This window comes from Melozone crissalis, unplaced genomic scaffold (genome assembly GCF_028551555.1).
Source record: "Melozone crissalis strain CALT ecotype California unplaced genomic scaffold, PUWL_Pcris_2 ptg000106l_1, whole genome shotgun sequence".
Taxonomy (NCBI): domain Eukaryota; kingdom Metazoa; phylum Chordata; class Aves; order Passeriformes; family Passerellidae; genus Melozone; species Melozone crissalis.
Genome location: NW_026535883.1, coordinates 2705963 through 2720973, shown reverse-complemented (window position 1 = coordinate 2720973; position 15011 = coordinate 2705963). Strand labels below are relative to the sequence as shown.

The window sequence follows — 15011 nt, the reverse complement described above, 5'->3', positions numbered from 1 at the left end:
CAACACATGGAGGCCACTGAGCTTAACTGACTCTTTTCATTACCCTGCTCAGCCCTACCTGGTCTGAGGCCATGCTGATAGAATTACAGGGAACAAAAACAGGACTGCTGTCCATCATGGAACAAATCACACTCATTTTGTTAAACTGCTTCACCTTCCAAAGCTACCTCATGGAAATGGTCTCTCCCATTTACAAACTCAGGACCTGCCTGGGACAGTACAAATTGATGCAACAGGATGGTGACATGGTCTGTTCTAACAGTTTTATGGACTAGGCAATGAAGAATGAGAGCTCTACTTAATAATTGTCATGGGAAGAAGAGATGATTGGGCTGTGCAGGCACTGTTCACTGCTGAACACAAGGGTCAGCAATGGCAGGATGGGAGTGAAACAGGCTGAAAAAGAGTTGAAAGGGTCAGAAAAGCATAAGCAATGAGAGAAACCATCTCCTACTATTCTCTTTCTTTCCACTCACCTCCTTTGACTAATCAGATGATTGTCTGGGCAAGTGGATGGTTTTCTGGACAGTCCAAAATTCTCCAAAAAAAGACTGAATTGTCACAATTCTGGCCAAATGGTATTATATTGGCCTGTCAACCCTAGAAATGTAAAAAAGGTCTCAAGATACATATTCAAATCATGTAGAAATATTAAAAAATTAGTGGGACTGGGTTTTATAGGGTCTTTAAACATGGGTCAATTTGCCTTGCAGAGGCATGGGAGAGCCTGAGAGGTTTTACAGCAGGGGACAGAACCTGACCAATTTGCAGCTTGGACAGTTCCAACACTGCTGAAGGCTGTGTCAACTATTCCAGTTACTGGAGAGGCACAGCATCCTGCAGGAAACACCCCAGTGTTTCACAGCACAAGGTCTTCCATATGAACAGAGGGACAGATACACCCACATTTACACAGACCAAACCAGAATACTGTGAATAATAATTTTATTGCGAAATTGATTACAGCCAGCACAGATTACTCAGCATCTGGCTCATGACACTTCTCTGATATTTGGTCCTTGGATTCCTGGAAACTCTGCCACACAGAATAAATCAGATTAATGGGCTCACATTTGTCCCACTCTTGTACTCAACATCAGACATTTGCTTTGGTCACTGGTAGGGATCATGGGCTCTTGTTTTGACCCAGTACAGAATTTTTTCTCTTTTTCTGGTCATATAGTGGACCACATATCACAAATCATTGGATGTCTCCTATGCAGGAGTGACCAGGGCTTTTTTTATTAATCTGTGCCCCCCTAGGACAGCATAGCCATCTTCCTTTGCTATTTCAAAATCACAGTCCAACTCAGCAAAAAACTGCCAACCCCTCTCCCTGTCACTCCCCCAGGTGATATTTTACTGGTACTGGAGGCTCTGAGACACCACTTTGCCTAGAAATCCCCTTGAAAAAAAAAGTAGGTTACTGCCTTTTGCAGGTTTTCATGTATAATAAAAAAGTTTTTTTTCTTTTCTTTCAATCTGCCAACATTCAGTAAAGACTTTTGACACATGAAGATAGAAGGGAGCTTAATTGCGCACTTGGTTCTGACACTTTCCTTTGTTAAAATAAAAGAACTTTTAAGATGAACTTTTTCAACAGGTAGAAAGTAGAGGTTGGAGGAAGGAGAGAAGAGCAGTGCTGACAGGGCCGACTGGGGATAGTGGATTGTTTAGAAGCCAAAATGACTGACTGTTTTCAGTTGTTGAAAGGAGCTGTTTTTCCTCTAAGGACCTGATTCATTAAAACTGTATGCTGCATTTACATACATTTCTGCTGAATACCTCTCTTTGCCTGAAAGGCTGGGGTGATGCTGTCTTTTCAAGCAGTCAGTGTCTAGGTCCATGCAGATGACAAGCATTTAGAGAAATCAGGCTTGGATGGGGTCCAGCAGCACAGCAGGAAATTGGTTTCTGCATCTCCTCTTAGCCAAGAGAGTGCTATCCAAGATCTCTGTTCCCAGCCTGTATCACTGTCATGAAGTGAAGGGTAAAACCAGCTTAGCACAGTTTTCTTGCTTGTAACTCAGCAGTGAAGGACTTTGTAAAGACCAACAAGCTGAGTTTACCTATTTTTTTCCATTATACCTATGTCCCAAAAGACAAGAGTTATAAGGTGATAATGAAGAACCCAAACTTTATCTAGGACCAGGTGTGCAATGAGTCTCCTAAAAGGGATCATGGACCAACAGAGATGCTCTGTAGTATTAGAAACTGTCCCTAGGCACAGTGGTTGCATCTGTGCTGCCAAAATAAACCACACACACTCTTGAGTCATCAGATTGCACTTGTCCAAATGACTGAAATGTTATAATGGCTCATTGAATTCTCCCAAATATCTTTTGGACAAGTTCTGGGAGACAGCCCACAGCAGGGTCTATTCTCAGGAAGCCCCAGGATTTAGGAGACCAGAGGAGCATAACTGCGTGGATGTTATCAGATGGTGACAAATGGTCTGCAGGTGTGAGGGTGGCCCTTGTCACTCTGCACTTCACTGGGCGGCACTCTTACCAGGCTACATGTAGGCTCTGTGACACTGGTCAACCCAACAAAGGGTTAACCTAACCCAGGTTAACCCAACAAAGATCAGGTCCCCAAGTGGGTATCCTGATCATCTGGAGGTGACCATGCCCTCCTGATCCCCCATTAGTGCCTTTATTTCCAGTAGAGGCAATGGAGAGCTCCGTGCTGATTTGGACAGGTCCCCTTTCCTTTTTTCAATTAACTGAACCATAAGCCAAGTGAAAGTGAGTGATGTCTGTTCACTCATGGTCCAGATAATGATCTTCTGAGGACATGAGCTAAATGGAACTGATTTGGATTCTTTTGTTAAAAGTTTGTTGGTAGAACATTCCTAGGCTAATTTACAAACAGCAGGGCAACAAGAAAAGAACAAGAGGCCTTATTGTTGGGTGTTTCCTATGCTAGGTCCTATATAGGGGAATTCCAGGGAATAAATTAAATCCCCAGGTGCTGAGGCATCCTGAGAAACCTCAGGGAAGACTGAGTGGGAGAGGGAAAACAGTGAGACCATCCATCGTTTACATAAAAGATGGGCTACTATGCTTATGGGAGACCAGAGCAGACAGACCCTGAATTCCCACTACAAAGGGTCTTTCCTTCACACCCCCTTTGTCCTAAGGGTTGGGAGTCAAGAAGGCAAATCCAAAATATCCAGGACTTCAACTTGCAGAAAAAGCAGTGCCCACAGTGTACACAAGCCCATGTACAAGTATTGGTGTATTTACACAAACTAAATAAGAAAGTAATTTACACATTTCAGGCATACTCTAATGCTAATTCACCATTTCCTTTAACCATAAGGCTTGCTGCCAATGTAGGGGAGCTAAGCTAGACTTAACACTGCCAAACTGGGTCCAATTCAGGGGAAAAATCACATTTTAAAATGTTAGCATTAATATGGCTCCACAGGGAAAATATTTCCATTCAAGAGATTCTGTATGTTGTTGGTTCTAAGAATTTGGGATAGCTAAGCCAGAGATGGATTTGTTTATCTTTAACTTCTGTAACAACACTGCCAAGAAATTCTGTTATGAATGAGATCACTCAGGACAAGGTGGGAGTGTTTTGAGAATGAGCTTTATGGGGAAGATTACACCTGGTTTATTGAAGGATTTCCATTTTCCTTGTAGACAAATATGTAAAGAATTCCAAGACCTTCTAAGTCAAGACAGATCACCCCTCGGATCCTCCAGACCGACTCCAATATTAGACCTCGACATCCAGAGACATTTAACACATTTCAGGTATGATTTTGAAAGAGGAAAATGAAAATCCATACTTTTGATTTAGTTTTCATATGATGTCTTAATGGTATTTGTTCCCTTACCTAAAAAACATGCAAATAATTAATTAACATCCATAATCCCTGCTGACTGTGCCTATTAAAAATGCAGGTTTGCCCAGCAATGTAGTTCAAGTTTGCTGCATTCAACCTGCTTCTAGGACCATAATCTGAGTTTGGATAAGGTCTTTTCTGCATCTACTGGTCAAACCTCCCCATCTGGCCAGAAAGTTGTCTTGCTTTAAACATGAGCCAAATCACAGTTTACAAGTGGATGGTCCAGAAGCATAGGAACAAATTCTGAACCAATATAAATTAATCAAAATAGAAATAAAAGGAAGAAGAGGTTGCACCCTTTCCAATTAAATAAATAATTCCAGAAGCTCCTCTATGCTACTGAGATCATTTGATAACATCTTACAAGGATCATTTTATTAACTCTTTGGCTTCCAAAGCAGGCTGGCCTTAAAGTACATTACCTACTAAAACAATTCTACTGCACTAATTTCCAAACAACACACTGGAAAAATCTGGGAGAATGAAAGCTGACTCACACCAAAAAGCCAGATTGGTGATATATTTAGACTCAGTTCTTGAGCAATATTTAATGTACCGGTTTAAACAGGCTTAAAAGCTGTTTTGAAGGCAAAGACCCATGGTACATGGACACCAAGTCCAAACTTCATTAGAATTTTATCCTAATTATGTAAAAAATTGTGTAGATATTTTGGGGTCACAAAGACTTATTAGCTCAGGAGTTGCTGTGCAATTTTATCTTTTTACTTTAGGCAATGTGTCAGATACATCAGGAGTGATGTGGGATCTTCCAGAGGGTCACTTTGAAATAGTGGGGGTCATCTAAGTTATCTATCAAAGAAAGTTGGATATCATCCAAAGTTGAATGAAACATCCTGGAGGTGCTCTTGTCTTTGCTCAGGCCACAGAGGGGAATGCATGACTTGCTGAGGCTACTGATTGTCAATTTTTTCCATCCACCAGCAAATATATGAAAAAACATGTGAAGAACTGTCCCAAAGAGTTGTTTCCAGACCATAATATTAAGCAAGTTTCATAGCACTATAAAGGCTTACAGTTGTGCTATATATTCTTTAGCACAACCAGCTGAGCCACTCTTCTTTCACTGGTTGGACAGACAACTTCCATGTCCCAATGTCCCAACACCTGTTAGCTACTAACATTCTGATAGGTGCTGTAATAACTAATGTTTAGTCTCTCAGACTTTGAGTGGAATCCCAAAAATACATCCCACTTCTTCCATACGCCTCTTGAGGTGTGGAGAGGCAAGGTTAATTCCTCATCCACAAATGCACACGTTCCTGACATTCCTGTTTATTCTCACACACATCAGTGTGCATCCCACCTGTGTAAGAACACACCAGGACCATCCCACTCCTATTCTCAAGCAGTGCTGTGCATGTGCACACACAGACCACCCAGCTGTGTGTATATTTTCCATAATACACACACCAAAACACCCAACTACACGAGCACATCAAGAGAAACATCCTCATTTATGCAGAATGTTCATAGAGGGATTTTAATCAGCTACCTAAGCTCGTGGAAGAAGAGATAATTCCCTATTGCATGCACACAGAGGAAATGTGATAAGAGGTGGCTAATCCCCAAGGATTCCTGTGTTTAAAGTAGAATTAGCAGTCAGGATAAAATGCTGAAGGCTTCAGCTACAAAACTGTCAACTGGTAGAGCTCCCATCCTTCCTTCTCTGACGCCTTCAGCAGTTGGAGGGCAAAGCTCCTGCAGGCAGCTCTGGATCAGGCAGCACTTTCTTTCATGTCTGCTGCAGAGCTTAAGTGTTGGACTGAAGATGGGCACCTGGAGGAGCACAGGCCTTGATCCTACACAGGATCTTCCTTGGCCTTAAATCAGAGTCTTCTCTGATTGTGCTCAAGGAATGGTGAGGGCTGCCAGACCCAGAGGTGGAGCTGAGACCATATTTATTTTCCAGCTTGTGTAGAGATGCTGGGGTCAGATCAGCTTCTGACCTGGGCTTCTGACTCAGCTCAGTTGCCTGTAGGAGCCTCCACTGCAGCCAGCTGTGCATCTTCTGCCACAGTGTCCAGGAATCTCTCCTGTATAGCCCAAGAAATCTGAATTAAACAGGTCTAGCATAGATGTGTACATCAGTGTAACTAGAATTTCTCTTTAAACTCCATTGGCTGAACAGTCTGGTCTAGATCTCCGCCAGAATGGGAGATTAGCCAACCAGTACACACTAGACACATACACTGTGGACAGCTAAACCTAATGTAGGCAAAAAAAAAATCATTATTCCCATCTGCTAAATCCATCAGTCTTCACACCCAGATCATCTCAACCCCTACTACCATTACTTGTCTTCTTGAGATACAATATCACAGAATCATTGAATGGTTTGGGTGGAAGGAACATTAAATTTCACCTTGTTTCAACCCCTGCCATGGGTGAATTAGAGAGTCTTTAATGTCCTTTCCAACCCAGACCACTTCATGATTCTATGATCTGGTGAAATCTTCAGAAATCTGAAGAGATTTTTATGACCATAAAAAAACCCAGAGGAATCACACAAATGTCTATTATTAAAATAAGTTCTAAGATATTGAAAGGCTTTCTGAAGAGCTGTAACATCAGATATCTACAGTGGAATTGGATCCAGCCTCTACTACACTAGGATGAAAGGGAATTTTCTTTAGGAAAAAAATCCCCTACAAGTGTTCAGTGTTGAGTTGTGTACTCCACTTTCTCGTGATGTTACCTGTTCTATATTAATTATTAGGACAAGGGTTCACAACCTGGTACAGGTCAGATAGAAGCAGTTTTTTCTTCATTTCCTCTGTTTTAAATCTTCAAGTTCACACTTGTCTCTGAAATTTTTCCATTGAGTCTTAGTTCATCAAGATCTGCAAATGTGTCCAGCCTCAAGTACAGGATAGTCCTCGTGAAGGGATCAGGAGTGTTGTGTTTGCTCAAACTCCAAACTCAAATTTCACACAAAGCACAAAAATGCGAAATCTTCAAAGGAGCTGCCAGTGAGCCTGAGAACTGCTGGATTTTGCACAACCTTATGCAAAAAATCAGACTCTTGTACACCTTTGGTACACCCCTGTTTGTGCAGCTGCTGTCTGAGATGTTCATCTGACCTGAATTCAAAACTCAATACTCCATGAGGAATGATTTTCCAAAATCATTTGGTCATGAACAGTTGACTCAGACCCTTAATATCGTGCACTACCTGAGCCAGGGTCATTTTATGTTTTTTTCATTCAACTTTTCTCCCTTTTCAATACATTTCAGAGGATCTTAATGTAGAGAATGTACATCGATAACGTCACTTATCAGTAGGCTGTTGAAGTTACATTGATAACCTCAAATAACTTCAAATATCTCAGGACTAGCAGATAAAAGTAGTGCCAGAGAAGAGGCATTGGCCATCTGAGCTTCTCTTCATCTGCAGAATTTCTGGGGTTTTTTCTGCCTGGTCTGACTAGCACTAACCCAAACTATTCCTGGGCACAGAAGTACATATATATCACCAATAAAAGTGTAAGTTTAGAAATCCTGGAAGCACCAGCCCTCATTACAGCCCAGTCAGGTGCCTTGCCTGTGTTATAAATTTAGATTAGCGAAGTCCTGCCTTGCCAGGGCTGAATCCCAAATCTCACAGGCTGTGTTGGGGTAGCTCAGATTCCCAAGCATTACATAAATCTGCATTCAGGAAGAGGTGATAGGTTGTAGGGCTGCCCAACCTGTCCTTCAGCTCTGCTTTGAGCTGCAAAGGTTGGAAGAGACCTTAAAGATCACCTTGTTCCAAACTCTCTGCCATGGGCAGTGGCTCTTCCACCAGACCAGGCTGCTCAAAGCCGCATTCAACCTGGCCTTGCACACCTTGAACACAAATACTCCCGTGGGTTGTGCCTGGCCTCAAAGTCACCACTTGAGCCACCCCACCCCCAGTTTCTGAGGAAAAATTAAAAATCATGAAACCATGGAGCAAACAAAAAAATCCTGGAAAAGTACATTTCCATAACTAAGTGCTGAGACTTTTTGTCCAGGCACCAGAGCTCTTTATTGTCCTCTAAAGGCTGATTTGTGCAAAGCATTTTTGGGTTTACTACAAAGGACAGCAAAGTCAGCATATCAGTACTAGAAAAGAACCTGAAGTTTTCTATAGCTTTAATGAGAGGAACCTGTGTTTCTCACCCCTTACTTTCAAAGTGGAAAGATCATAAGGATCATCAGGAGAGTAAAGAGTGAGAAGAGCAAGAACAAAAGAAATAGAAATGAAAATGAAAGAGAAAAGGAAAGTACTTATCAAAAACTTAGTTTCTTTTAAAATACCTGTATTTATAATATTTTAAAAATACTTATTTACTTTTAAGTATTTACTTACAAATAATTTATAATACCTACTTATAAAATACTTATAATACTTCTATATTTATAATACTTATAAATTACTTATAATTCAGAGGGGTTTTCCCCAGAATCCCACAGAATCATGTGAGGTTTCTGGGTACATGTGCATGCATCTGAGTATGGAAGAGGAAAAAGCTGGGGAGTTAATTTCTCATGAAACTTAAACCAGACTGAAATCCTACAGATTTGAAAAAAAAAAAAAAAGAAAAAGTAAAGTAAAGCTAAGGCTTCAGGAAAGGGAAAGGGAAAACTCCCTTTCACCTCAATGTAGTAGAGGCTGGATCTAATTTCACTTTTTTTCAGGACCTTTCAGGTAAAATAAATCTTTCTTTAGCATTGTAAAATTGTAACATTTAGAGAAGGCAAAAGGATAGATGTCAGCATATGTAAGACATATGTAAGACACTGAGAATAATTCACTTTAGAAAACCCCAGAAACAGCACACCAGGGCAATCATGACCTGCATCAGGTGAAGACAAGTCTGTCTGGAGACACAAGAACTCTGGCATACACACTCAGAGATTTTATGGCACAGGCAGTTGTGAGAGGAGATGGTGAAGTCTTGGATAACCCCCAACAACACAATTCTGCCTCTAAATCAGCAGAGCTGAGTGGTGGCATTGCAATGAACAGGTTCTTCTGCTGGATCTGGAACAAAGTTGGCCAACACAACCATCAAACCCCATCCTTTTCCTTTTAGGGCTGTACAGGTAGATCTCAGGCATATCAGTGTGGGAAATATCCATAATTCCATATCACTCATCTCTTTGGTATTTTTGCATCACCCACAAGTTTAGTGTATCCAGCCCTCTCCAGAGCAGAGAACCAGACCAGGTGAACCAATTATTCTCTGTTGTAGAGATTCCTGCTGTGAAGAAGGGAAGTGTTTCTGTCACATTTCAAAGAAGGAATGAAGACAGGCAGAAATTGCGACACCTCAAAAGATACAAAAAATTAATCTAATGAACTGTGTGCCTTTAGACCTGGACACTGGATCACAAATGTCTGTAATGTTTGGATGCTTCTGTGGTTCCTTAATAAATTTGGCCAAGGCCATCTCTTTCTGTCCCAAACAATTCCCAGGCACTGCTCAGCCTGGCCTCAGTTGGAAGCTTGGCTATGGCCACTACTTTTAGGTAAAAATGTTTGATTGATAAAGATGGGGCCAGGCTGTGCCAGGTCACTCATGGCCTGAGGAATCTCTGCATTCTCACTTTGCTAAAGCAGCTAAAGCTGAACCAACAGCATTCCTCAGTTTCAGTTTAAGAACCTTGGAGTGATTCGCCTGTCTGGTGAATGGGGAGACCTGGGGTCATTTTAGGTGTGAAGAGACATCCTGTTTCACCTGCATCTGCCACTCAGATCAACATTTAGGGAATTCCTCTAATTGGGCCAATATGCAAATCAATAAGACAGCAATTTTTAAAAATATATATATTTTACAAAATATTTCTCTGCTATTGAGTGGAGAGAGCACATAGTTTCTTCTCTCCCACTTCACTGTCACATCTGAGATTAGGCCAGGAACCTGAAAGTTAAACTGATATGTCTTCATGTCTTTTTCTTCTTAACTTGCCCTTACATCAGAACTTGTGTAAACTAGAGTTAGCAGAAAACCCATCATAAATAACCCACATTCTGTGCTGCAATACCAAAGCCATAACACATAAACCTTTCAAAAAGAAGACTTTCTGAGATTATACCCACAAGATCTGTGTCTGTGTCTTGGTTTATGCATACAAACTCCATGACCTCATCAAACACCCTCCTAGCCTTACTTTCTTTACTTGTAAAATTTGGTATAGATATATCTTCTACATTTGCTTTTGGGACACTTGTGTCTGTAAGAATCTGTGCTGTTTGGAGATTTCAGATATCCTACTAATGCCATCCATCATATAGGGAAAGGAGATTATCCACTGATTACTGCAGTGGTATTTGATCCTTTACCTTCAAGGCTACATTTCATCAAGATGCAAAATCACTTCCAGATCTTCTATTTTATATATAAAGACAGCAAAACAGCAAAGGGAAAACTACTTTCTTGTACGTGACACTCCCTTCACTGCAGAAACCTTATAAAAACAGACACAAAAAGTAATAGGTTCAGAATACTAAAGTTAGGTAATGAAAGCAATCAGCATCCTCATGGATCATTCTGTGTTCTGTCGAGCCATCCAGCTGATTTGAAACTCCCTTCCTGTGAAACCGTTTGAGACGAGAGTTTTGTCGCTCAGCTGCTCACTGAGCCTGGAGCTGTCAGCCTCCTGCCAGTGCCTGGCATCACGCTGACGAGGTGACACGGAAAGTGACAGACAAGAAACCAGGATCCCAGACTTTGGGAGCAGCGAGAAAGTAACATCCTTCTTTCCAAAGGGGAAAACGGAGCCCTGAAACAGGTTTTGAAGCTCAGCGTGTTCTTTAAACTCTAACAAGAAGCCAAGCCCAAAGACTTTACTTGTGGGTTGTCTTCAAAGGTGTGCTCATACCCTTTTGTACATTGTTCTCTCTTTTTTTTTACACTTCGCTTATCAGGAGGTAGAGCATTACCTCCTGATACTATACAGGCATACAAATTCTGTTGTAATTCCAGTGATGTCAGTTCACAGCAGCAGCCTCCTGTTTGGATGCAGGGACTGGAAGAAGCCTGGTGCGCAATGAAGTTTATGGTGAAACACCTCTGGTGCCCTCTAGAGTTCCCTGATTTCCAGGAGCTCCCTCAGTCTTTGGATTTTGGTAACTGAGAGGAGCAACACTGGTGTCCAGCACCAAGACACTAGGGAGCAACCAATAGTTTCATTCTTTTTTCCTTTTTTTAAATTTTATTTTTACTTTTATTTTTTCCTTTTCTCTTTATTTACCGCAAGTCTTAGAGTGACTTCTTCTGGTATCATTTCCTCACTTCCTTTCCAAGGGATTCCTTCTTTGAGCTTTACTTAGTAAGGTCTCAATCATCTTGTCCTGCTCTCTTGATGAAATAAATCTTTTCTAATTTCTAATATTGTTAAAGGTTTTTGTCATGGTTTGTATGATACCATATTCCCTTAAAGTCACAACTTATGGAGTCAAAAAAACAGACAAAAATCTGTTTGCTTTTTTTTATCTGATTCCTTAAACACTAAGTTCCATAATCATGGGGAAAAATATGTACATTCATTAAAGAAGCAAAAAAAATCTTGAGGGTGCTTAGATTTTCAACACAGCACTTAAAATTTCTTAAAGCTTTTAAGGGACTCTCGTGTTTCCCAAAAGAAAAAGGAATGCCCTCCCCTCCTTTCCAAATTAAAAGGCTGCAAAATCGATTACATTTTGTCATGAGCAAGTTTATAAAAGCTAATTCTTGGTCTCTCTCATTTGAGCAGGGCAATAGGGCTGCTCAGCTACATTTCCTCTCTGGAAAAGCTTATGGATGGTAGTAAATGGAATGAACCTCATCTGTTTCTTTGCCTTCCCATAAAGCAAAGATGAACCACTACATGTTTTAAACTTTGGACTTCAGTTCAGAAACACTCCACAGTTTTTGGAAGCTTCAGGTTTGTTGCCTGGGTAATTCTTACTGTGAATGAGTCCCAAATTCCTCTTGGTGTGAATGAGCCCCAAAGCCTGAAATTTACAGATCCAAAAAAGATTATCTTAAATTTGGGGCATCGGCCAAAAAAGGTTATCTTAAATGTGGGTCATCAGCTCTAACGCTCCCCTCCTATTTTCTCCGTGGCTTTTACACACGGTAGAAGGAAGTCCAGTTGCTTTGGAGGACATGTCCTTAATACACTATGAACAGAAGGGAAACAAGAGAGCCTAGTTTGAAGGCAACTTCTGTACTGTTTGCTACTCTGATCCTTCTTGTCCCTGTAATATACACTGCCCATGTTCTGATTTTTGACTATCAATCTAACTTTTGTCATGGTTAGACCTTCTGAGCTCCTGAAGTAAAGTTGTCACCATTTAACTTTGTAGGCAACCTTCACAAGAGAGACCTTGAAATCAACAGAAGCACCTCAAAGTCAATATTTTCACCTCTATATTCAGATGTTACTTGTGTCAGTGAAGAGATACAAATATTTTACCATTTTCTTTATAGCCATTAAACATCATATCATATCTTACCACCTATCATCAGCTCTGTGCTGTTGAATTTGGATAATCATGGAGTTTTCACAAAGTTCTAAGAAAATCTGACCAATAAGTTCAAGGTTGCTTTGTCTTCATTACCATCATTATTTTAAAGGGCTGATTTATTTTAAATGAGGATGTAAACATTCAGTGCAGATGGCCTCTTCCTCCCCCCACTGAGAGGGAAGCTGTTTCTTTTGCTTCATGTCGGAGCTTCACCAGCCTGGGGTAGGGAGGAGTCCTTGAGGTGGCTGCCAGACGAGACTCCAAGCCTTCAGGCACACTTGGATCTTTCCACTTTTGAGTAAGGCCATCATTAAAACATGAGCAGACATAATTGCATCATAGCATTGGGCAGAATTACAGGCAGGTCTGGATATCCTTAAGAACCAGGCTTTATAATGTGTTGGCCTGATATTCATTGCCTGTCTCTGCACCTCTCCAACACCAGAATCAGAGATTTCAGCCTTGCCTCTCAGAACAATAAATTTGGTTTATAGGAGCTGGAGTGGGATGCACTACAAAGCTGAGAATACCCAGAAGACTCCATTATGAAACCACCATGTTTAATTTTAGGTTTATAAACTCAAATGAAAGTATGATAATGAAAGCAACTCCTTTCATAGGTGTGGAGCATACCAAAAATGAACCAATTTCAGTGTGAGCTCAATTAGCCTGGAAAATCAGGCAGCTAAATTTGACTTTCAGGAAACACATTTGAATGCTCTGCCATTAATCTTCCGTCTGTTATGTCTGATTTAAATGTAAAATCAGATTTTCTCCCAAACTTGAAACTTACTTTCATCAGCAAAGGGAATTTATCCAACTTTCTTGAATTTTTCAAAGACTTTAACTTGCAGGGAAGTAAGGACCACCAAAATTAGAGCAAGGGGAATTACTGATAGAAATGTGAGATAAAGTAGAAGATATTATCTCTCGGCCTTTTTATGCTCATTACCTAAAGTGAGCCTAATAAAATACACCCTCATAGGAGCTTGGCAAGAAGGGCTGGTTAGAAATTTTCTATAAAATTATTTCTCTTAATAAGCTTCATGGGAAAATTAAAAGGCTGTGCATATCCCCATTTGAGGAGAAGAATCTATTCATCAGGAACTGAAAGTAGAGCTACCACAAGACTCTGCAGCACCGTTTCACTAAAAAGAGTTGGCTTTTTAATTAGAAACATAAGGCTATGTTGGTGAGAGCTGCCATATTTAATGATTACTGGTAACTAAAAGGCTAAACTGTAAAGGAAATAGACCCCTTACTGACTCCAAAACATTCTTTCCTATGAGTATTAGTTTTTTAGACCAGAAGTTTCAGATTCTGCTCTGGATAAAGTAGCAAAAAAGTGCTTTTATGTAATCTGGATGTCTGAGCTTCTCATGTAGTCAATGAAGATCTAGGGCAAGACATAGCTGAGTCTTTTTTATGTGCTATTAGGTATTCCATCCACCCACTGCTGCTTTAAAAGGGTCCTGGTCCCCTCAAACCCCCCTGTATTATTACCTGTTCACATGACACAGATGTCTGAGTACCCCAGAATATCTCAAATAGCACCCAAATCACATTTTGACTTAGGATGGAGCCCCTAGTGTAGCCAGGAGAATGGTGCAGCTAACCATAAAGGAGACACATCCATTTAATGTGGTAATTCATTCTCCAGACTTCTGTGACTTCTGTATTGAGCAAATCCCCAGGGCTCAATTCATTTGCGTAAACAATTTGAGATACACCAGAGTAACCTGCCCAGCACTAAAACATCTAGAAGCAGGCTGGACTTCATTCCTATGTCATATCTATCAAATCTCTGCACATGTTCCGAATGTTACAGGACATATCAAATCACTGTAGACTCTTACAGACAGGAAACTACATTAAGTCCCCTTTGGTGGTAACGGGAGTTTGGCACTGCTGATGTTTACACCTACAAGTTGGCACCTACACTTATGTACCTTAATATCAGATTTTGTCCCATTCTGGTATTTTCAACAGTCTTGTTCAGCATTTCAGAACATTAAAGTTTGTTCCCACCCCTAGAGATCATTTCTGAGACAATCCCTCCAAGTTTTTAAGGTAGTATTCCCACTTTACTTCTCAGGGTCTATTGAGCTGCCAAACAAACACAGTATCATTCCTTTTGTTCCCAAATTGAAAGTTTCAAAAATTTTAGGCCAGAAAGTTTCTTTTCCATTTAATCCTGTATTAAACTTACTATTTTACTTGACCTTCTCAGCCTCTACAATGCCCTGAAAGCAGATTGTAGCCAGGTGAGGGTCAGTCTTTCTTCCCAGGTAACAAGCGATAGGACACAGGGAAACAACCTCGAGTTGAGCCAGGAGAGGTTGAGATTGGATATTAGGAAAAACTTAGCTGAAAGGGTGGTCAGGTATTGGAACAGGCTGCCCAGAGAAATGGTGAAAGTGTTCAATAATCCCTGAAAGTGTTCAATAATCAAGTGGAGGTGGCTTTTGGGGCATGGTTTAGTGATGGGCTTGGCAGTGCTGGGGGAATTGTTGGACCTAATGATCATGGTGGTACTTCTCAACCTAAATGATTCTATGATTATATTATTTGAATCTACTGGAAATAAATGAATGAAGGAATGAATGAATGAATGCAGATATTTCCAGGTTCTATAATACATACACCAGTTTT

General features: G+C 40.7%; 1 protein-coding gene across 3 annotated transcripts in view; it reads left to right on the top strand.

Annotated features, from left to right (window-relative positions):
- Window positions 1-15011, top strand: part of TFAP2D (transcription factor AP-2 delta) — a 49049-nt gene that overhangs the window by 30641 nt on the left and 3397 nt on the right. For all 3 annotated transcript variants that reach the window (XM_054291746.1, XM_054291747.1, XM_054291745.1), the window contains one exon: window positions 3654-3767. In XM_054291746.1, coding sequence (XP_054147721.1) covers window positions 3654-3767 — 114 coding nt within the window. The remainder of the gene's footprint in view (window positions 1-3653; window positions 3768-15011) is intronic.